Below are 25,434 nucleotides of genomic sequence, written 5' to 3'. Positions count from 1 at the left end.
GAGAAGTATGGGAGAATGGGGAGATAGAAGGACCCAGAGGGTCCTGGAACCCTAAAAGAAGACCATCAAGGCTGCCAGATCTGGACCCGGGGCGGGGGGCCTGCACAAACTACTGTACCAACCAAGGACAATGCATGCAGTAAACCTAGACCCACTATCCAGATCTAGCCAATGGACAGCACATTCTCCATAGTTGGGTGGAGAGCAGAGACTGACTCTGACATGAACTATGGTGCCCCCATTTGACCACTTCCTTTTGGTGGGGAGGCCTGGTGGCACTCAGAAGAAGGGGAAGCAGGTTATCTGGATGAGACCTGATAGGCTGTGATCATATGGTGGGGGAGGAGGTCCCCTTCTGTCACAGGTTTAGGTGAGGTGAATAAGGTGAAAGAGGGAGGGAGGGGGAACAGGAAGATACAAGAGAGGGGATAGCAATCTGGATGTAATCTGAATAAATTATTTAAATAAAAAATTTAAAGTATTATTTCCATCTTTAAAAAAAAAAGAGAGAGAGAGACCCTGCTGGGGCCTGAGTCAGGGCCTCCAGCAGGCCTGTGAGTGCAGCTAGAGAGGTTCTGACAGGATACAATGGAGCTTGTGCCTAGGAATAGTTATGAACCTCCCATCTCAGTCCCACTAATGCGAGCTGCTCACTACCTCAGGAAAGGGTTCTGTTGTACGCTTTAAGTTTTGAAACCAAGGTAAGTCAGGTAGCTGTCCTCTCTAATGAGGAGCTTACTGTATTTTGCCCCAGCGTGTAAGCTCCAATTATTAATATTTTAATTGGCACCTGCATACAGTAGCAGAGCCTGCCAGGGAGAGTGCTACCAACAACAGACAAGGCCACGAAAGAGCCAGGTCTCGTTTGTGCCGCCTGACAGCACTGTAGCCATTTATAGTAGACATTTAAACACCCCCAGGCTAATACTGAGAATATTCGTTCTGCCATTCTCAAGTGCCACCAGCTTCCTTTTACTCCGCTGTGGAACGTCCCCACTGGAGGCAGTGTGGGTGCCAAGCTTCTCTGAAGCAGCTTTGGGCCACTGCAAACAGTGCTGTGTCCCCTGCCACCCTGCTCCACCATCCAGCTTGTCCTGCATCTGCCTACTTGTTCATAAAAGAAATACAATCAGCCTAGATGTCCATCACCTGGTGACTGGATAATGGAAGTGTGTTACATCATCACCTGATGACTGGATAATGGAAGTGTGTTACATCATCACCTGATGACTGGATAATGGAAGTGTGTTACATCATCACCTGATGAATGGATAATGAAGGTGTGTTACATCATCACCTGATGACTGGATAATGGAAGTGTGTTACATCATCTACTGATGAATGGATGATGGAAGTGTGTTACATCATCACCTGATGACTGGATAATGGAAGTGTGTTACATCATCACCTGATGAATGGATAATGAAGGTGTGTTACATCATCACCTGATGACTGGATAATGGAAGTGTGTTACATCATCTACTGATGAATGGATGATGGAGGTGTGTTACATCATCACCTGATGAATGGATAATGAAGGTGTGTTACATCCTCACCTGATGACTGGATAATGGAAGTGTGTTACATCATCACTTGATGAATGGGTAATGGAAGTGTGTTACATCATCACCTGATGAATGGATGATGGAAACGTGTTACAGACATATGATAGGGTTTTATTCAGTGGTAAAGAAAAATAAAATTATACCATTTTCATATAAATGGATAAAACTTGGAAATATATTGATTTGGGTAACCTAGGCTCAGAAAGACCAACACTACATACCCTCTCTTATATGTGAATCCTTTCTTCAAGTGTTTATGTTTGTGATTAATTTTTGAGTACAAGTCGAGATCAGAAGCAAAAAAAAAAAAAAAAAAAAAAAAAAAAAAAAGGAGCCACGGAAGAGGGAATCTTAAGAAAAAAAACCTAGCAGAACACAGGTGGCAAGCAGCAGGTGTGGGGGGGCTGGGGGGAGGAGTTTAAGTGAGAATGGGGTTGGGAAGGGAGGGATAAGAGGGAGTGTGAGGAGTTGGAGGAGGGAGAGCCAAAGAGGGATGAAGGAGATGCCATAAAGAAGCCAATTAAAACATCATCTTTACTTCTGTGTAGTTTGGATATAAGTCTTGGTATTGAGTTCTGGTATTTATTATGTGTTGAAGTCTTTGAATTTCCTGGATGTCTGCTTTGAAAATTGCCATCAATTCTGAAGTACCTTTAGCTATCATTTCACATAGTTTTGTCTGTTTCTTTTCCTTCTCCTTCTGCTATTCTGATTGCACCCTTTAAGACGTCTCACAGTCCTATAACATCTTTATATTTAATTTATCTTCCATTTGGGAAGCCCTTTGAAGTTTCTGAAAGTCCGCACCTTTCCTTCAGCCTGCTTAGTCTGCCAACAAAGCATTATTTCACTTCCTTTTCAGTCCCTGACTCAGAGCATTACCGTGAATTCTCTTAAAAATTAGTTTCCGTTCTTCCAGCTTACAATACTACTCTATATGGGCTCTCTCAAGAGGGACCTTAGCATATCTTAGCCATATGACTATAACATGGAAATAAGAGGGACCTGAGCATAGCTTAGCCATATGACTATCTATAGCATGGAAATCTCCACCACATATTTCAGATTGGTTCTCATAATGCTTTGTGGATGATGTCTACTGTGTTTTCTCTTTGCCTCAGATACCTGGGACTGTTTCAAAGGCCAGGCATAGTGTCCTGAATAATAACAGTTTGTAAAAGGTCTTTAGTATGAAGTTTTATGTGTATAGGTGTAAGAATTAGGTGATGGCTTGGTTTACTGATAGTTTCATGGCTTTCTCTTTCCTCCCACATCCTTACATGCTTCCTGTGCTGTTTGGGTTTCTCTTGCTGCAATATGGGAAGCTTGTGATGATGTTCTCACGTTTTTGTTGGGTGGAAACACTAGTTTTGCTATTAACACTAGACTCTGTGATTGAGCTGGTTCCCTGGACTTCAGAGGAGTCCCTTGGCCTTGCCTCAGCCCCACACGGTAAGACATAAAGCACAGATAATGCTGGAATTGCCTGACACCCTTCCTGAAAGACACACGTGGCTTGAATCAGAGCTGCCCCTCCATGGGCTCATGTTTAAATGTTTGGTTTCTAGTTTGTGCCATTACTTGGAGGATGTGCAGCTTTCATGAAGGTCACATGGAAAGTGGTGCCCAAAGACTACATCTGGCTCCGATTCTGACCTTTTCTCTGTTTCTGCATCTGTCCAGATGTGGGAACCTTCTGCTGCACAGCCCTGCTGTCCTGGTTTTGGCTTCTTCATTAAAAATCAAGTGTCTGTAGATGTGTGAGTTTATTTCCAGGTCTTTAATTTGCTTCCATTGATGAAGCATTCTGTTTCTATGCCAGTACTATGCTGTTTTTATTACTCCTGCTCTGCAGTACAGCTTGAAATGAGGGATGGTGATGCTGCCAGAAGTTCTTTTATTGTACAAGATTGTTTCAGCTACTCTGGGTCTTTTGTTTTTCCATATGAAGTTGGAAATTATTCTTTCAATGTCTATAAAGAATTGTGTTGTTATTTTTATATGGATTGCATTGAATTTTTTGGTAAGATGGACATTTTTACTATGTTGAGTCTCCCAATCCACAAGTATGGGAGATCATTCCATCTTCTGATATCTTCAATTTCTTTCTGTCTGTGCCCAGGCCTTCAAATAGACACATGCTCAAGTCTGCTGCACAGGGTTTGAGTTGGAAGAGGGGTAGTCTTATACGGCGAGTATATTCTGAACTATATTTTAGCTGGAAAAGTTGAGGATCATCTTATACATCCAGTTGTCTTGTACACTGGAAAATATGGTAAATATATGCCTTTCTATTAGAACAGTTTTGGCCATATCACAGATATTGTTAGGTTCTGCATTCATTTCATTTACTCCGGGAATTTTTATCTTTTTCCTTGAAAATTTTGAGGACCCATTGTTTATTATATAGTGACTATTTAGCCTTAAAGTATTTAAAGCATATTTTCTGAGATTATTGATATTGTTGATGTCTGGTATCATTGTACCGTGGTCTGATAAGATACAGGAAATGCAAATGCAACATTAAAAGTATTTTTTAAGGCTTGTTTTGTGTCCTGTGGTGTGCTCAGCATTATCTAAAGTCCTGTGTGCTGTTGTGAAGAATGCACATTCCTATCTGCTGGGAGGAAAGTTCTTTAGAAAAGTGTCAACTCCAATCAATTTTTGGTGTAATCAATCTCTCAAGTCTGTTAATTTTCTATTTGGGCTTCTACCTCTGCCCACAGCTGTGCACAGCTTCTCCCTTGCCCATGGCTCAACTCTCTCTGCACCTTTCTGGACCGTTCCCACTAGTGTGGACATCTCAACAGAAGACACTATGTTTAATGCTTCTGTGTTTCTGACACCCAGAATACTGTCTAGTACTTAGTAGGCACTCGGCAAATGAAATAGAACTTAATAGACATGTGTCTGAAGAAAACACACGAATATACACACCTCAGATGGTGACATGCTTGCTACCAAAACCTGGCGACTTGATTTTGATCCTTTTTTTTTCCTCCTTTATTAATTTATTCTTGTTACATCTCAATGGTTATCCCATCCCTTGTATCCTCCCATTCTTCCCTCCCTCCCAATTTCCCCTTATTCCCCTCCCCTATGACTGTTCCTGAGGGGGAATACCTCCCCCTCTATATGCTCATAGGGTATCAAGTCTCTTCTTGGTGACCTGCTGTCCTTCCTCTGAGTGCCACCAGGTCTCTCCCTCCAGGGGACATGGTCAAAGGTGAGGCACCAGAGTACGTGAGAAAGTCATATCCCACTCTCCACTCTACTGTGGAGAATGTTCTGTCCATTGTCTAGATCTGGGTAGGGGTTTAAGGTTTACCGCCTGTATTGTCCTTGGCTGGTGCCTTAGTTTGAGTGGGACGCCTGTGCCCAAATCTGCCTATCATAATGTTCTACTTGTAGGCTTCTAGGACCCTCTGGATCCTTCTACTTTGCCTTTCTCCCATGATTCTCTCATCTAGAGTCCCACTAGAATGTCCTCTCCTCTGTCGCAGTTTTGATTTTGATCCTTAACTCATGCAAAAAAGTTGGTTGTCCCATCTCCCCATCATCCATATCTTACCTTTTCTACCCTTTCTTCCACATAGTTCAATAAGCATTATAAGTGGAAATAATGATGCCATGTTTAGAGTTGAGCTCACAGCAATGTCCCTGCTTTCTCTGCAGATAATATGCTATCAAAAATGGACAAGACTTGGATGCAGCCTGAGTCAACTGCCTACCTCTGTCAAGAGAAGGTAAGCAAGGCCTTCAATTTCCTGCCTCACACGTCTATCAGATACACTGGGCCAGAGGCTGAAGATGATGCTCCAACATTGTAGAGAGATATTGGGTGACTGAAAAGGCAGTATACTGTTTCTGTTGTCTCTACTGATTTGGAAGCTGCTAGCCTGCACTGTCTACTCAGTTAATAATTATTTTTCTTCCTAAGTCTCTGATGGGGTTGAGAACTAGATAGTTAGTTTCACAATTAGGCTTAAGTTGTTTAGGATTTTAAAAATATTGTGAGGTCTAGAAAGATTTTTTTTTTGAAATTGACAAGTACAAGATATGGTTGAAAATGGTTTAGGTACAGAACATTAGACTCACCAAGATAGGATAGATAGTATTTTCTTCAAGGTTGCCATACAAATAACAACATTACGAATGTAACTTGTATATCTGGGTTTTCTGATCATTTAATAATTGTTCTTACTGTATGTTGTTTATTATATTAAAATAGCCTTTTTAATTAGACAGAAAGGGGGTTAATCTGGAGCTACTATGTATTAAAATGTTAATTGCTTACCTCTTAATTACTGTCCTGCAAGCAAATTCACCTGTGTCCAAAATGATGTTGTGTGAATCTTGCCTCCCAAATTATCCTTGATTGGCTAACAGTGTTGCCTATGGCCTGGACTGGGAAGAAAAGAGGTAGGTGGAGCCAAGGTCTGTGGGCTTGGGGGTGACAGAAGACCCACTAGGAGAGACGGGGAGGAAGAGAAAGGAGCGGGTCGCACGGGTTAGCGTGAGCTAGAAGCACAGGGGCAGGAGGAGCCGCCTGTAGAAGGACTTCATTATAGAAAAACATTAAAACTATTATTTAAAACTCTGGAAAAGTTGTTCCTCCTTTCTCATTTTCATTTCCTCTTCTATAAAGTGAAAAGACAATTCCCAGGAAAACTTATAGCACACAAAATTTGAACCATAAATCTATAGAAGAAATTAACTAGCAATTAATTCAAAATGGATACCCTGCTAAACAAAAAGTCTCCAGGCTCACTCAGATAGCTTTTCTGGTGAATTCACCTGAACAGTTGAAAACCATACATCATGCACTTTACACAAACCTTTTATACACATGGAAAAATAAATGACTATTCCTCATCACATTTTGTGAGTTATCAAACTTAATATATCAAAACATGATGACAGCACAAGAAAGAAAATTATAATCAATTTCTTCCTTGAATATATCTGACAGACTCTTTGATAAAATGTAGGCAGCTCTCATTTGACATAGCAATGTGGAGCTGCAAAATTCACCACACAGTTTAAAATATGCAAACTGAACTTAGTAACCAATGAAGAAAGTAATAAATTTTTTGGTTTTTTTTTTTTTTTTTTTTAGGTTTTTACAAATTTTACATAAAGCATTATCAATTCTCTTACTGCCCGTTATGGTCTAATATATATTACTGTGGTTTGCAACATTAAAAGCATTTAAGTGTTTTGTTACTTTTCCAGGATTACTTAGTGAGGGGCATCTTCACCCTATTTGCCATGGCCACCCTCTTCTTTTGTATTAATAGTTTGTAACAAAGCTCAGTATTTCTGCCCATTCTCCCCTCTAAGTTTGTTTAGAGTTGGTGGTAGTTTCAGGTGCTACCATTGCCTTCTGTTGCTTGTTTTATACTTGTTGGCCAGTTGTCCTTTTAAAGAAGCAAAGTGTGTAAAGTGGCACGTGGGTTTAACACTAGGCAGAGAGTGGGCAGCGCAGCTACGTGCTTCCCTGTGGGCGAGCAGCCTAAGAAGAAGCGAACGTCTGGCCACAGATTATGATGAGATCAGGTTCTTATGTGGTAATTCGAGGATTTGCACTTTGTGTACTCTGTCAAGGTTAGCTTACCTTGGTAAGGGAAATCTGGACTGTTCTGCTTGTGGTCTGGTATTATTTGACATAATTTAACAACTGAAATCCCACACACCTTGGAGGCATGCAAAGCAAGGCCCGCCAATTACCTACTGATCACTCTGGGTACTAGGAAATGAAGCGTAGTTACCTTAAACTCATTGAATGATACCACTATAATTAATTAGGACACTTTCCCATTCTTACAATGTAATGATACACACAAACAACAAATTTTCATAATAATCATTGTAATACAAGTTTCCACATTATTAGAATAAAGAAGACAAATCATAATCACCCCAATAGAACCAGGACAGCATTTGATAAAATTCAATAATCATTTATAAAAATCAACACCAAGTAACCTAGAAATGGAGCCGTTTTCTCACTCTACTAGTGGGCTCAAGAAACTGCATTAAACCTTCTGGTCAATAATAAGACTGTATACTTGTTAATAACTTATAACAAACAATGTTTCTTTCTGAGATTAAGAATGAGACAAAGATGCCTTCTGATCATTACATCTATTCAGCACTACAGAGGAGGAGGAGCTAGCTCAGGAAAACTGCCTCACATCACTCAAAATACTAGAGAAATTCTAATTAAAGTGAAGACCATACCATGTTCATGAATTAGGAGATGCCAATTCAGCTGAAATTATATGACAGAATCACCTCAGACTGAACAAAACTCACTCTGGGTAGTGTGCTGTGCTGTGTATTTTGTGTGTGTGTGTGTGTGTGTGTGTGTGTGTGTGTGTGTGTGTGCACGCGCGCGTGCGGTGTATCTGTGAGAATGTATGTGTGCTGTATGTTTATGTATTGTATGTTCATGTATGTGTTGTATGTACTTAAGCTAATCAGAAATGTGAAAGGGACAATATATTTTTCTTTTGCTTCTTTTTTTCCTTTTTTGCTAGTACCTCTCTATTTAGCCTAGGCTAACTTCAGCCTCTCTGCTGATGGTATGCATGGTGTGCTACCTTGCCCAAATTATTCAGGACAATTGAGAATAAGAAAAACAAAAATGGAAGAGTACTGTTTTTAGATGGTAGAATTGATTATATAAAGTTGTGGTAATTAAGACATTGTGGTATTGACAAAATAATGCAAATTATCCAATGAACCAGAACAGAATTCAGAAAGAGATCAACATAAAAATGGTCACTTAATTTACAACAAATAACGCCTCAGTGCAGAAGAGGACAGGATGGGCAGTTTAGTCAATGTTACTTAAATTAACTGTAAATTCCTGGAAAAGATGAATTTTGATTATTATTTTATATTTTATAGGAAATTACCTTTGGTTGCATTCTACAGCTAAACTATAACATGAAAGCTTAAGATTTTTTAAAAAATAAAAACTAGCAAAAATAAGTTTATGAACATAGAACATGCCAAGCATTTTAAAGTCATGAAAGGTGTTAAGAAAATCAGAAATGATATATTATATTGAAAAATCAAATTTGTATTTGTCACAAGGTACCATTAAGAGTCCCCTAACCGGGATGCCTTGTTTAGCCTGAATAGAAGAAGATGCACCTAGTTTTACTGCAAGTTAATATGGTAAGGCTGGTTGATGTCCCTGGGAGGCCTCCTCTGTTCTGAGGAGAAGAAGAGGAGAGGTGGAAGGGGGTGGGGGGTCATGGGGACTGGGAGGAGAGGAAGTAGGGGAAGCTGTGATCAGGATGTAAAGTAAATAAGTGTCGTCGTCGTCGTCGTCATCATCATCATCATCATCATCAGAGTTCAAGAAAATAAATACCACTCTAGAGAAGAGAACTGCAATAGGTCTACCCAACCAGGGGACTCACACACTTACATACAGAGCTGCAATAGATCTACCCAACCAGGGGACTCACACACTTACATACAGAGCTGCAATAGATCTACCCAACCAGGGGACTCACACACTTACATACAGAGCTGCAATAGATCTACCCAACCAGGGGACTCACACACTTACATACAGAACTGCAATAGGTCTACCCAACCAGGGGACTCACACACTTACATACAGAGCTGCAATAGGTCTACCCAACCAGGGGACTCACACACTTACATACAAAGCTGCATGTCAGTGTGAAGAGGACACGCTGAATGACAATGAGAAGGTCCTTCACAAAATGCAATAGTAATTAAAAAAGCTTTGCTCAGTTTCATTAGATCTTGAGTAAGTGCAAAATTAAAACATCCCTAAATCCCAAAGTCAGCCCAAAAGATCGCATGGAACGGAAGTGTGATCCCACACACTGGGAAGGAGGCAGAACCCTGGCAGTTCCCTCCTAATGCTACAAACACATGGATAGGGTCCTTTCCAAAAGTATCTGAGACTACCTCATGGATTACCCATATCATCCAGAAAGTCCACTCATGGAATTCACCCACAGAAGTGTATACACGAAGCACCAACTCACATACACGAAGGACACATGTGAGGAGCAAAGAACTGAAATCAGCAAAGGCTGAGAAGCACAAACTGTTTCATCTGCATACAGTTGAGCACTATGTAGCAACAGTAACAGGCGGAATATGACTTGGGCGGATCCCACTTTAGCAAAAGGCGGAGGTTACAGAGCACATGGCTTATGGCTCTGTGTGTAGGACTCTCAAGATGAAAAAACATAACCAACAGCCAGGGCTTTGGTCCCTGGCAGGGAGGGGCTGCCTGACACCTGTGCCTGTGGCCTGCTTCTAGGCAGGCTCTGGGCCTGGATACAACAGTAATAAAAACAGTGGCTGCTTGTGGACTCCCAGCTTTTCTAACTGGCTTAGAAAAGCAACCATGGTCTATTAGCAGTAGAAACAAAGCTGGGTGCAGATTAACACGAATTACTCTGTGCCAATCGTAAAAACCCTTGAAATTTCATGTCAAAAGTAATTTATGGATGACTTATCATCTGCATTTATGGTTCAATTTTTGGTTTATGAAAATGTTGGGATTGACAAAATGAGAGCTAGTTACATTCAAGCTACATGATCCAGATACAATGTTACAATATCTAGATACAAGGGAAAACATATAAAAAGAAACAACTAATTATCTAAAATTCCCAAAATTCCAAAGGGATCCCCAGCATGGTGCAATGGGGTGGCCCTGAGAGGCCTGAGGTACCAAGAGGCCATGATCTCCCTCTCTGAGATAGAAGGACATAGCTAAGCAGGTTAACATTAGTGTCGCAAACTGTAATAGCTTCTCTCAGACTGTACCGAAGGAATGTCCTTTGTACTGCGTGGATCATTCACTGGGCAAAGTAGAAGCCTGACCAGTCCCAGATACCCAGCTCCATCCCGGAGGAGGGACCCATATGTGAGCATCACCTAGGTGCTCCATCAGCATCACCTCCACTTACAGATGGCACAAAGGGGCACTGCCTCCTGCCACGCTCTTGGTGTAACGGTTGGTACACACTGGTAAAACAGACTGTGCCTTACAGCCCATCGATTTCACAAGCGGATATCCTAGTAATGTGACCATGCTTCCTCCAACAAATGTGTAGTGTTAGAAGTAATGCACATTCTGTCACCAATTTCTTTTATGTATATTATTATTGGAAAGAGGCTCCAAATTACACAAATCTTTAGAAACTACAGTGAATAACGAAATGGGAGCTTTGAAAAGCACCATAAATACACAACAATCATATTTATTGCAAATAAAATGCTTTGGAAAGCAAAGTGGCCACTAGTGAGAAGTGAAAACACATCTGAGATATGAAAATCAGAAGCTGTGGCCTTGTGCTGCATAAAATCTATATTTTAAAAAAGCCCCAGTGTTTACAACTTTACCTCGCAGAATAAATGAGAACACACTTTAGCTCATTTTCCTTAAAAACAAACAAACTCCCAAGAAACTACTAAGAAATGAAGACAGAATTGAGAAAAATCTACACATCAAAAATGAGGAATTGCAAATTAAGCTCCTATATTTAGGCTTACCAGTGTATGCATATTCAGTCATTATTTAATCGCTTAGGAGTAACATTTAGTTTTGCTGTTTTGTCTCATAGGTCAGAGACAGAGCAAATGAACTCAGTTATAACGATGAAGGCTGGCTGGGCGCAGGAAGTGTGTTCTGAGCTGGAGCATGGGCACCATGCACGGGGTACCATTTTTTACTGCAGGAGGACAGGGCCCTGGATGCATCTCCCCAGCCTCCCAGCCAGTCAGGTGCTCTGCAGAGCACAAGGCTCCCTGCCCACCCTGTGACACCTAAGGCAAGACAGATCTACTCCCAAAAAGGAAATTAACATGGTTGAGTTAGAGCTCAGAGAATATGGGGAAAGAATAAAAACATATGGGTATAAACTTCCTACAAACGGTGCAGAAAAGCACAAGCGCACACGGAGCAAGCTGGGAGAGACCCATCTTTCCCATTATGCAAATGCCTTTTTGCTAGAGATATTTTCTATTTTTGGTCAGGATGATCCTCATTACTACTTTTACTATGTGAAGCACAAAACTGTGTATCTGTTTTAACAGGAACATATACATAATTACTCTCTGCAGAAAATTTCGAAAGTGTCAAAATATGAATTAAAACACCAACACTTTTTTTTAAAGGTTTCTTATGTGGTTCCAAAACATGCTGCTTACAGAGCGAAGGCTTGGTGAGATGGATGAGAACATTTGGAGCAGCTTCTAAAATATCCATTACTTATTTAAAGCAAGGCTCAGCTCTGGTTATATTATACAGAAATCCTACTGAGAAACGTGTAGATGCATAATGAAACGCAAGTACCTTGATTGCCCCCCCTGTTTTCACAGGAAAAGACCCTGCCTCTGTGTGAGTTGCTGGGGAAACTACAGTTCTTCCAACCCCAGGCTGAGCTCTGTCCCATCCGAGGAGAGAGCATCTTCACTCTTGGCCACCACAGCCCTATGCTCCATGACCGCCCAGCCCTTTCTGTCTGAAGATAACTCAGGAGAGACCAGTGGCTATGAACTACACTGTTACCCAGTTTTGTTAATTTCCTCCTCAGTTCAGCAGAACACTCACAGACCACAGATCTCCTACCATGCTTTGGGATCTAAAACTTTTAAGGACCACACACAGTGGCTGAAGATACACCATCCTCATTGCAAATGATAACTGTTGTCATCTGTCTAGATCAAAGCATCGGTGCAAAGACAAGGCAGGTGAAGGAAGACCTTAGCTGGCTGTCACAGAACGCGACCTCGCCTTCTGTCTGCACCGAGCGGTCACTAGAAGAAAATATCTAAGTGACAACATGATGTTCCTTCTCCTTTCCTCGACCCCTACAAACTTCTCATCTCTAACGTCACGCTTTCTTCCCGGTCACTTTGTGCCACCTGACCTGCCAATAAAACACATTTTCCCACCGCCGGTTTGTCAACCTCAGCGACTCTCCTGGTTGCATTAAGAGGCCGAGGTAGAAGCAGAGAGCACACCGTAAATGCTGACTTCCACAAGACTGGATCTTCCCTGACATGAAGAGGACCTCAGCGATGCAGAGGCCTTTTCCACTTTTAAAAGTGGGAAAACTAAAATAGGGGCTTTGAAGTAACAGAACTTGTTATTCTCATTACTAACGCAATGAGACTAAGAGTCTCTTGACTTTGGGTCAGGTCCTTGGCAGGTTTCCCTACCAGAATGAGGAAGCACAACAGACAGAAAGGACACTGTCCGCAACAACGAACTAAAGCTGTTTCCACGCCTTCGCTATTGCTGGGGTTTTGCTTTGTTTTGGGGGTTTAGTTTTTTGTTTGTTTGTTTGTTTTATTATTTATTTATTTTACCTCTGAAGAGATTATCCAAGTCAATATCTTCTTGTCCTTTGATTTTCAAACACTTTGCCTGCTGTACAACTCTGGCAAAGAACAGAAATAAAATCTGGATTCATTATCCCGTGAGGTAAGAGTAAATCATGACAGATATCAGAACACATTTAAATAGAAACCGAGGGGTAAACGACAGTGACTTAGCAGGTGCTGCGCCTCACAGTCTCATTAGAATGTTTTGTGGGTTCAGAGAGAAACTCTGACTTTGAAAACAAACTTAGAGGCCTTTCTCTCCACTCATCACAGAGAATGATCCTTTCTGGCTGTGAGGAGGAGGAGGAGGAGGAGGACTGTCCGGACCGTGGGCCACAAGCTGGCACAAGCGTTAATAAAGAGCATAAGTCGCAGTTTGGGCACTTATTACTTCAATCAGAAGATTACAGACACTGCTCTAACAGTGCACAAAGTAATTTACTTGCATTGCTGAATGTCAGAGAATTAATTAACTTTTTCAATGTTGCAGAGTACAGTGATTCTCTAACTCTTTCATCAGGATGCTTCATTAGAAATCGAGGTTTCTGCTTCATAACGGAGACAGGAGCTTTTAAAACGAAACTTCTTCAGGATTTCTAATTACTTACTCATTAATTTTAGGTAGGCAAAACTTGAAATAATTAATTAATCAGCATATGCTTATGATTTTAATAAACTTATAACAATAATTCGCTTTGCATACATATTTTCTTATTGCACTTAATGGTTTTCATTTTATCTTCACTGACAGGCCTGCTGGCTGGTCATGAAAGAGCAGGTGAAGAAAATAACTTTAGCTACAAAACTACTTGGAAATGCAAATCTCTCATAGATAAGTTGGCGTATATTTATCTGTAGTTTTTGTAGACACACTCATCAAGCTGAAGTACCTTGTATTCATTACATAGATATCCCTTAATCTAGATTTTTTTTTTATCATAAGAACAAGAAAAAGTCTGAATTGAGGCCTATCTTTGGTCTAGTTGGTCTGTGATGGCTCACAGCCCAGTGGGGAGTGAGCTGCCTACGGTGCAGGGGAGGGAGAGGGCCAACAGGCACAAAACCACCTGCTTCATGCCTAGGACGCAGTCCCTCGGTCTGTGATACCGTCAACACTGAACCCCTGCAGTCCCAGAGTCCTCTCTGTGCTGTGCAAAGTCAACATGCCTAGCTGGGGCGGTCCATGCAACTAGCAAAACAGTGGATTTCTAAAACACTATAAAGGATGCTATGCATTCATTATTGGCCTTCATCTTGTGAACTGGCTTAACAAGTCAGTACAGTTAATTTTCTTGAGATTATCTCTGTGCTGGCAGGATTTGCTCCCATTCCTCTGGTAAGGAGTGTGACCTCCTGTGGGGGTTAAGCTTAAGCAGCCGGTATGTGGCGGTCACCGGGGTGATGCTGGGTGCCACTAACCCCTGTGCTCAAGAACAATTTTAACCTCTACTCACCTGTCTTTGCACACCTCTGGGGATTTTACCCTCAATTTTATAAATTTTACTGCATTGTAAACTATATGCGTCCCTCCTATAGAATACCTCTGCATTCTACGCTGGTGAAATCTTGGCTCTGTCATACAACATTAAAAAAAAAAATAGAAGCTTGCCTGCCTTACATAATGTTGAGTGGGTTTTAGAAAACAACTTTAAAATAGATCAAATAATGTGTCTGGTAGCATCTTTTAAGATGTGAGTCATTGTAATTAATCGGATATATTTCTGTAACTCTCACTTTCAAATGGTTCCTTTGCCAGGCAGACACCTGGGCCAAACCTTGTGAGTCGTTCAGACACTGAGAGATGCAGGTGCACGACTTCACTTAGCCTTGTTCCATCCTCACCGCTCCATGAGGCAGGGGGTGGTATTCAAGACTGATAACTATGGAAACCGAGGCTCAAACACACTGGACAACTTGCCCCATTTCAGGCAACTAGGACACAGAGTCAAGTCTTGGGACACTAAAACAGGCATTGTTCCGCACCACAGATCACCTTCAAGAGAGAGGATGCTCACTGTCCTTTACAGACAGAAGCATCCATCGGGAGGCCCTGGTATGCTTGTCTACTGCTTTGGTACTCACACCTGTACTGTGCCCAGAGGGTTGGGTTAGCAGAGGGACGAGGAGCTGAGCTACAGAGGGCTCACTTGTGGAGCTCCGCCCGGAGCTTGAGACATTGCTATGTTTGCTCTGTGGACAGCCAGAGGGGGAGTGACAAAGCCTGTCATTTCATCAGTGGTGAATAGATTGTGGTTTTGGTGATAAGGGTCTAATTTCACCGATAATTTATCCAGAACCCTGGACTATACCTTGCATATAGGCTTAGCTGTAAGTGTTGCAACTACCATTCAGGAAATGTTATGGCCTCCAAGCAAGGCAGTATCAGTGACCACTATTTCCACGCTCATGAGGTTCGTGCCCCATGACTAGGTGCCTGTCTCAGAAGAGGTGGGGAGTCGGAGCTCACAGAAGGCCTATGCTGGCTAGTCGTGAGTTACACGTATGTGGATGTGATGGCCTCTGCACCCCAAAGCTCGGCTTGTATGCGGTCCCTGGGCACCTACACTCAGGTCCTCACACAAGTGCACCCATCACTTTAACTGGAACATCCTAGATTCTCGTGACGCATTCATAAATGTAAGGACTTCTGCACATCAAGCCCAGTTAATATAAAGCTTGTAAAGAGGCAGGTTCCACCTACACCCTGGTGTGAAGACGCAGACACTGAAGAGCTACAGGTGTTCGCATGAGTAACTTCAGTTTGCAGAGATGGAGAACAGAGATGCCTAAGTTTTGATGATTCTCTTTAGTCTGTACCAGTTAGGCTGCTGGGTAGAGATGGCCTTTACACTATTAGTATTTTTCTGTTTTATTTATTTACTTTTAATGTTATGTGTGTAGGTGTTTTTGCCTGCATGCCTGTCCCACGCACCGTGTGTGGTCCTGCTTCCCGTAGAGGACAGAAGGTGTCAGATGCCCTGGGACTGTAGTCACGGACAGCTGTGAAGCATCCTGTGCGTGGTTAAGACTGAGCCTGCATGCTCTAGAGTGCTGAGCTGCCTCTCATTATAATTATAACTATATATTATATATCATTATATATCAATTGATCAATATATTAAATATGTAACTACAATCATAACATTATGTGCTTTAATTTTCCTCATCTATATTTTCTAATTTTCCTGTAGTAAATGAGTAATGCTTTTGTGATGGGATAATCAGGTTCATTAAACCTAGTTTACTATGCAAACAAGCAGCAAATGATCATTTTAAAGCTAGGTTGGGTACAGAGAGGAGAAGAAATGCCTGCTTTTTTTTTCTGGGGCCCAAGAACACTAATGTTTGCTTTCCACAAGGAATTGTGCAGGCCTTAGATCACCGTGTTCTGTAGAACTCACTCACCAAGAGCCCAGGGCACCAGTGACTCACAATAAGTACAAAGTCGTCCTGATGAGAATCAGCCAGGAAATACCTTTTTCAAGACCTCACTGAGACCTACCCTGGGCATTGGGAAAGCTCATTGAGACTGAGATTTGCCGAGGACAAGGCTGCCCAGCAAGTGCTAAAGGACCAGGTCCCTGGGACCCAATGAGGGTTGAATCCTTTCCTAGCACTTCTCTGATGGCTTATTTCATTTTAGACCTGCATAGTCAGCAGGCCCTTTGTTTTCTCTTTTCTTGGTGTCTCCTAACACCCATGGTCTTGAGGACTCTGCTGTAGGGAGCTGCTAAGTATGTCTTAGGCAAGACCCCTTTATCCCCCCCGTGGTGACTTTTTTCACACCACTCTCCCTTTCTTCACCACTGCTGTTCACTGCAGCAGTAGCACTCTTGCCCCTCTTGGCAGCAAAGATCACCCACATGCTCACTGCCCAGTCCCCAGCAACTAAATCCGCTACCTTAACTTCTGTCCTGTCCTGCTGCTGGCTGACCAGTTGGGATGATTTTCCTATTACTGACAAGGGTAATAACATAAAATTCTTGCTGTTTTGTTCACAGTGGTATCACTGCCGTTTGAATGGTACCATTCCAGGTGTTTTTATTTCTGAAGGGACAGAGGAATGGATAGCTTTAATTTCAGGATCCATCTGTGGTCAGGTCCCATGTTTAGCAAGGGAAGTGCTGCTGAGCCATCCACAGAGTAGAAGGCAATTTAGTTCTGATGGTATTTTAACACTGAGCAGTCCATTGTACAGAACAGCAAGCAGAGGTGTGAGGGGATGTCACACAGCACAGAGCTGCCACTAACGGTGTTAATGAGGACACATGGTTGTTTGCTCTGGCTCTCTCAGTCCTACATTGAAGAAGCTGGTGATCACGGATTCCTTGATTAAGGGGCTTAATTTAGTTACAGATGCTGAGGTTTTGCTCCAGCCAAGTAAACAAAGATCTAAGTTCCTGCTGGTCCCAAGATGATTGTTACACAGAACTGTAACTAGGCTAATTGTAAGGCTTAAAGTCAGCAAATTATATAAAAGTGTAAAAAAAAAAGTATAGAGCTATTAGTTTAAGAGTTTCTGCTACATGCTAGGCCAGGCTACAAGTTTGTGACTCATCTCTCTTTCTCTCCTCTTCTCTCTCTCTCTCTCTCTCTCTCTCTCTCTCTCTCTCTCTCTCTCTCTCTCTCTCTCTCCATCTATTTGCCATAATTAAAACTGTCATATATGAGTTCTCAAAGTTGCATCCATTTTAAAGCAGAGGAGACTCTCCGAGAAGCACGGATGCCAGTCACTGACTCAGCAAAGTCAGTTGCAATACAGAACCTGTGATGTAAAAAGGTAATGCGGCACCTACAGATTATTATAACACCAGTTCTACCACCTGGCATTGATAGCACTTTGGGGAATGAAAGGCACATGCAGAAAATCACTGAACAGGTTCATGTAGACATGCACATGACACAGGTTGACACAGGGCAAAAGGTCAGAGGACACACATGAGCCACTCAAGGTGACACAGGGCAAAAGGTCAGAGGACACACACGAGCAACTCAAGGTGACACAGGGCAAAAGTTCAGAGGACACACAAGAGCCACTCAAGGGTGACACAGGGCAAAAGTTCAGAGGACACACACATGATCCACTCAAGGGTGACACAGGGCAAAAGGTCAGAGGACACATATGAGCCACTCAGGGTGACACAGGGCAAAAGGTCAAAAGACACACATGAGCCACTCAAGGTGACACAGGACAAAAGTTCAGAAGACACACACATGAGCCACTCAAGGTGACACAGGGCAAAAGTTCAGAGGACACACATGAGCCACTCAAGGTGACATAGGGCAAAAGGTCAAAAGACACACATGAGCCACTCAAGGGTGACACAGGGCAAAAGGTCAGAGGAAACAGGGCAAAAGGTCAGAGGACACACATGAGCAACTCAAGGTGACACAGGGCAAAAGGTCAGAGGACACACACATGAGCCACTCAAGGTGACACAGGGCAAAAGTTCAGAGGACACACACATGAGCAACTCAAGGTGACACAGGGCAAAAGGTCAGAGGACACACACATGAGCAACTCAAGGTGACACAGGGCAAAAGGTCAGAGGACACACATGAGCCACTCAAGGTGACACAAGGCAAAAGGTCAGAGGACACACACATGATCCACTCAAGGGTGACACAGGGCAAAAGGTCAGAGGACACACACACATGAGTCACTCACTCAAGGGTGACACAGGCAGGAGAGTAGCTGCCTCTTCCTTGACTATACCTCTCAAGGCTCCAAGCCTCAGGCTGTTAAATCTATTTCATTTGCCAAGTGCCTACTAAGTACTAGATAGTATTGTAGATGTCAGAAATATAGAAGCATAAACACAGTCTCTTCTGTTGAGGAGAGAGCTGAGGCAGGAGGATGGGAGAAGCTGTGGGCAGAGGTAGGCTTAGATGCATAATAACGCCAAGATACAAGCAGCACTGTGGCTGATGATGACGGGGGGAATGGGGACACCCACCACTGGCCCCAAGCAAAAGCAAAGGCTGGTGGATTAAAGGAAGTCTACGAAATAACATGGAAGGTTAATATGTAGAGAGCTGCTTTATTTGGGGTAATGGCCCTATAGAAGGTATTTTATGTTATAGCTAATTTGAGAGATGGAAGAAACTAGTTGCTTCACGGGAGTACAGTTTATTATCAGGACCATTAAGAGACTATCCCATTATGTGCTGTTTGCCCTAATTATCGCAGTTTCCCCAGCTCACTTCTATCATCAACACAGACCTTTGAGGAGAGGATAAACGTATGAAACGACAGACACTGGGGAAAACAATGTGGCATTTTCTTTGCTTCTTAAATTAAAAAAGATTAGTAGCATTGGATGAAAAATGGCATGAATTTCATCATATGGTGGAGCTATCAATTGTGCAAACTTAATACCATGCTGAATGCTGCTTTGAAGAAATAAAAGGAGGTATCAAGGAAGAGAAAAATCTGAAAAAAATGCTCTCCTCTGAATTAGGACAAAGATCTAGCAGACAGTGTTTATGTCTATTGTGAAGACACCTAATGGCTGCGACTTTACTGTCCTGCCTTTTTCCCCCAAGAATTTTCTTTTTATAAAATAATATTTTTTAAAAATATGTTTTAACAACATTTTAAAATATGCTTTATGTTTTAAACGTAATTTTAAATAAAATATGTTTAAAGAATGTGTCCTATTCTACCCTAAAACTCTTAGCTGGAATAACAAAACAGACAAAGCATACCCAGCCAGGCCTTCTCAAAGCCTCAGGCCAACTTTCCTCCCCGGGGCTGGGTGCAACTGAGCATGCTTAGGACTCGAAATCAGGCATTTCTGTATTCGGTTGTTTATTTGCATGAGTTTGAGCTCATTGCATAAACTTTCTGAACCTTCAGTTATCAATGTGATCAAATGAGAATAAGAAAAATGCACAGCCAGGGATTTCATATCAGTACGATAAAATTAACAAAGTGAAACTATATGCACTGTTTAACACAAAGGGAGTGGGTGATTTTTGCACGGAGACTATAGCAATTATTAACATGGCCTGTTTTTAGTTCACTGGGCAGAAATGTGCTGCCTGTGATCAGAGGACTTGGGTCTGGGTCCCATATCGACAGCCCAGAGGTCTCTGCTTCCTAAACACAGCACTCCTCATGACAAACAGCAGTGCTGTGTGGGGAAGAGTCCCCACTCTGCCTAAAGCACAGGGCTGTCAGGAGCTGTAAACTGACCAGAGCGTCAGTGTGCTTCCATCCAGGTGGCACACACCTCAGTGAAAACTCAGAGGAAGCAATTTGTCTCCATTTAATGTAGCACAAGTACACCACTACTTACTATAGCAATGCAAAAATGAAGAATATGAATATTTTATTTAAACTAAAACAAGAATATACATTTCATATAAGCTAAAGGTGTACTTCCGGTGTTTGCCACAAATTGTGATATTATGAGTCTGAGTTTTAAATGTTAATACAACTTGAATGTGATTTTTTTTTAACAGGTAAATCTTATAGACATCTGGTGTATAATCCTTACTTGGTTTTAAAAAGTGACCCCTTTCTACTATGAAGGCAAATAATAGAGTAATAAATATACTAGTGACCTCACTGAAAAGATTAATATGTATGTACAAACACATATATATACATACATATATTTATGTTTTAGTATAAATAAAATGTTTATATTCTTTACCTTTGTGTTGCTAGACTAAATGGTATATTCATAGTATACATGTATATATGTATGTGTGTACATATATGTATATATGTGTCTATGTAGTACATATGTATGCATGTATATAATATGCATATACACATATATGTATACGCACAAAAATGTGTATATATATATAGTTGTGCATGTGTGTGTGTCTCTGTGTGTGTTAATGCTGCATTTCCATTTGAGGTGTAAGAGGTCTGGCCATGCTAATGGGACAAAGTTTGTCTGTGTGAAAGATGGCAGAATCCTGTGTAGAGCGCAAAGCAGAGAAAATACATGGAACTCAAATGCACCCTGTCATCTGCAGTTGATCTTGTGATTTCAAAGATCTGGGTTAGAGTGATGGCAGCCTCAGGGAGGAGACAAGGAAGGGCTGGAGTTGTGTTTTATTTGCACACGATTAGCCCACAGATTGTCTAGTGTTAGTTTCCTTGCTCCCCTCCCCAGGAACTGGAAATCACACTCACAACCAGGAACAGGATCAGAGATGGGAGTGAGTTCACAGTGGGCATGAGTGTGAACGCAATGCCACATCTGTGAATGTGAATGCGATGCCAAATCTGTGAGTGTGACCATGATGCCATATCTGTGAGTGTGACCATGATGCCACATCTGTGAGTGTGACTATGATGCCACATCTGTGAGTGTGAACACCATGCCACATTTCTGAGTGTGACCGTGATGGCACATCTGTGAGTGTGACCGAGATGTCACATCTGTGATTGTGACCGTGATGTCACATCTGTGAGTATGACCGCGATGCCACATCTATGACTGCAAATGTGACTCTGACAAATGTCCGATGTACAAGGAGGGCGTTGGACTGGAGTCTGACAGGAAGAGAATGACTCATGGTGGGCACCATGCACCCTGCTCCTGTAGCTACTTACATAGTTCTGACTGGACACAAAATAGGATCAGGTAAGAGAGGATCGCCTGAGAGTTATGCATTCGATCTAATGATTAATAAAAACAAAGATAAAAATGCAACGTGTTTCTGCTCTTTGTGTCTGTACTAACCTACCTGTTACACATCTGTGTCAAGCCTCTCAGAGATAGTAAGCACTCAATAAAACATCAGAGGAGGACAATTCCCATGAGCAATTTGATATGTGGTGACGAGACACCCGTGTTTGCTGGGAACATGGCTTAGCTAGCCTCTGAGATGAAATAATGCCTTTTAAACATGGTTCAAAGACCTGCTTAGCCTCAGTGGCTCATGGCGTTGAAGTCGAATATCTAAAATATTTACAAGGGCGGAAGGATGGATCTTTGCTTGTAGAAATACAACAGAATGTAACAAAAAGCAAGAAGCACATGGGTGTACTTGTCTCTGCCGTTTTTGGGATGAATAAATATTGTTCTTGGGGAAAATAAATTTTAAAATGAAAGGAAAAAAAGAAGCCTTCTTCAGTCAGGAAGAAGAAGGAGCACACGTGTTCTCAGCACCTCACGCTGTAAACAGTGTGGGCGCGAACCGCAGCAAAGGAACGAACAGCCAGAGCCTGTGAAGTTCCAACAGAACACTAGGTGTGCGGGAAATAAGAAAAAGGCAAGACACAGCTCCAAAAACAGAGGCATGCCCGCACATATGGAAGGGCTCATGTGATAAAGGGGGGGCCGAGCTGCAACCGTGTGCTGAGCCACTGAAATCAAAACAGCTTTTTAACAACAACAACAACAAAAAACGGAATGCTGTCTACATGTTCTAACCATTGGTATGAAAAAAATACAACAAAGCTAGTCCAGGGTGCAACACAACGTGTGAGAGTGTCTCCACAAAACCCAGTTCTCCCACTGAGCGCATGTGACTTGGAGACTTGGGGTATGAATAAGCAAAGCTGTCCTGAGGAAACTCTATCCATGTGATAAATTCTGTGAGGAGTGTTGTTCGTAAGTTTGAGAGCAGGAATAGCCTCTTCCATCAATCACAGATGATGTACTGGGGTCTCAAGGCCTTGATAGGACCCTTGCCTGACGCAGGTGTGGAAAACTTTCAGTTGTCCCTTCTTTTTTGAGCCCTTTTCATTTTAGTGTTTGTTTGGCTTCCAGTTACATGCTTAATGTTTGATTTCTCCGTGTTCGCAATTCCTAGCAGGAGGATGGGGTACTTTAAAGAAAAGAAAATTATTTCAATTGCTTATTTGAGTTCTGTTTTTTCTTTTTTCTTTTCTTTTTTTGCTTGTTTGAGTTCTTAAAAAATTAAATAAAGTTGTATCTGAGGCACCTCAGTAAACAATTGAAGTAATTTAAAAAATTGAAAATTGTAAGTTTATATATTTAGACTAGAAAAGACAATGTGTTACCACCAAGTTAAAACTGAAAAGAAGGAGATTCAGAGCTTATGTCTCAGGCGTGTGTGGTTAGAAATGACACAGCAGAGCAGCAGACCCAAGAGGAAATCCTAATGTGACTCAGCAGATACAGATTTTCAGCTTGTGCCAAAAGACTTTCACTGGTGAAACGAGTCCAGATGCTTGCCAGATAAAATGGAAATCTTTAGGACTGTGCATACGAGATTACTATCCGTTGCTTACACACAACATGTTCCTTCAGAAAAGAGGCGTTAGTCAGATATTTTGAGGGAGGAGCTGGCTGACTCTAAATAGACACTAAATAGGACACGGTCCGGAAGAATTCTCTTGGCGAAATCTAAGGAACAAATACTAGTAATAAATTTGTTCTACTGCAATTCACTATGATTAACTTTCTGCTTCAAGTTTCCAGAGTCTCTTACCTGGACTGGCTGTTCACGTTTTCACATTTTCCGTTGAGATTCAGCTGCCAGAGGTTGTCTTTTTTGGGATGGGAGCGGCCTGACTCCAGGCCCGTCTGTGTCTGTTCTCTCAGGCGATCCTGAAGGACTGCCTCCCTTCTCAGGTTCACGTCTGAATACGGGCAGCCGAAAGCGCTAGTTCGTATAAGAACAAAACTGCAGCTGTTAGTTTACCGTGACAAATCAGGGCGCATTGTCATCAGAGTAGACATACATTTAATATTTAAAAATGAGGGTCTTTCTTCTTCCACGTGTGTAAACTCTAACGACTTCCTCCTACAAGCAGCGTTTGTAATTTCGGAAACCTGCAAACCTAAGAAATAGCTCCCAGACGTGCTGCCCGCGCCGCGGTGAGGATGGCCCACGGCACTTCACCCAGCCCGTGCTCTCCAGCACCTAAGCACATGCACACATACACACATGCACACACACATGCACACTTGTGCATATGCACACTTGCACACAATGAATACACACATACTCCCACTCCCCCACACACACATGCACACAATGCATACATTCACACACATGGGCACACATGCACACTTGTACATATACACACATGCACACAATGCACACACACACATCCCTTGTATGACAGACATTCTCACAGTCTCATGTTAAGATCCATTGGACAGTGGCTTCTACCACCATCACTGGGCTAGAAGACGCTGCATCAATATGCGCACAGAGCCAAGAGCATTGATGTAGAGACGGCTGGCTGTTGAAGGAATGCACGCCCTCTTCGCTATATGTCTGCTTTTATAGTGTAAAATAAGTCCTTCATGAACATGTGGAAGTTAAAACCACGGAACAAATCGAAGTCACCCCTCTTTACGGTAGAAGGAATTTTCCAGAAGGGTCTTTCTACCACACTCGCTCCGGAAGGACTTTAGAGGCAAGCTCTATCTGGAGTCGGCCTCTAGAGTGGCAGTGAGTGATCAGAGCACCAGCCTGGCCCAGTGTGGCAAGGTAGACCTGTGTCAGCATCGTGGCTGGCCACTCTGCGACAGGGAGGGGTGCTCTTTATACGCACATTTTAATGGACACAAATTAGCGCTGGTCTATTGGCCTGCTCTGCCACTCACTGTAAACTATACTAATTATGCAATGAGTCCCCTAACTGAGCAGTGGCCAAGGGCTAAGCACATTAGAGTGCAAGCCTAGCAAAGAAGTGGCCCCACTCATACCAATAAGCACAACTCATGATAAAAATAATAAGTACATTTGCTGGGTGTACATCACAGGCCATCACAGAACCAGGTGTTCTGCGTGCACGATCATCACTACTCAACAGTTCACGCAACATAAGCAGCTTTCCCATTCTCTGCTTTCTTTCTTTTCTTTTCTTTTCTTTTCTTTTCTTTTCTTTTCTTTTCTTTCAAGACAGGGTTTCTTCCTGTAGCCCTGGCCGTCCTGAACTCTCTTTGTAAACCAGGCTGCCTCTGCCTCCCACAGTGCTGGGATTGAAGGTGTGTGCCACCATGCCCGGCTCCTCTACACTTTCTTGAGAAGTCCCCTAGTTATTAAATTATGAGTCTCTGAGGTGGGCAGAGGGGCAAAATCTCAAAAAAAAAAAAAAAAGCCAAGGCCTAGATCAGACGGTATCAGGCATGACCAAGAAATCAGCTGTGTCGGGAAGCAGGGAAGCAACTGAAGGGACCTGTGGTGGTGAGAAAATATACGGTAAAAATGTATGGCACGAAATTCTCAAAAAAACATGGCTGTCCCCTCCCCTGCCACACATGTGAGCTCCTGCTGCCACACTGAGCTGCTACCCACAACCCTCGATGGCCATCTCACACAGACTCAGTGGCGTTAGTGATCAAAGCCACACATTTACGTGGCGTTTAACTTGCTCTCACCACTTTAAGGGACTCTTGTACCCATTGATGTACCTCGCTCTGCTGCCACCTCTCTGGGCTACTGGCCAAGTGTGGAGGGAGACAGCTAACACAGAGTTCTCTTGCTCACTACTTCTTGTCGTAGGAGATGCTATCCTCTTCTC

General features: G+C 42.4%; 1 protein-coding gene across 2 annotated transcripts in view; it reads right to left on the bottom strand.

Annotated features, from left to right (window-relative positions):
- Positions 1 to 25,434, bottom strand: part of L3MBTL4 (L3MBTL histone methyl-lysine binding protein 4) — a 276,348-nt gene that overhangs the window by 90,341 nt on the left and 160,573 nt on the right. For both annotated transcript variants that reach the window (XM_084778171.1, XM_084778172.1), the window contains exons 11-12: positions 23,388 to 23,561; positions 12,948 to 13,018 (exon numbers count right to left, since the gene is read on the bottom strand). In XM_084778171.1, the coding sequence (XP_084634297.1) occupies positions 12,948 to 13,018; positions 23,388 to 23,561 (245 nt within the window). The remainder of the gene's footprint in view (positions 1 to 12,947; positions 13,019 to 23,387; positions 23,562 to 25,434) is intronic.

The sequence above is a fragment of the Acomys minous genome (assembly GCF_964271855.1).
Source record: "Acomys minous genome assembly, chromosome: 4".
NCBI lineage: Eukaryota > Metazoa > Chordata > Mammalia > Rodentia > Muridae > Acomys > Acomys minous.
This window is presented reverse-complemented; position numbering and strand designations above follow the sequence as displayed.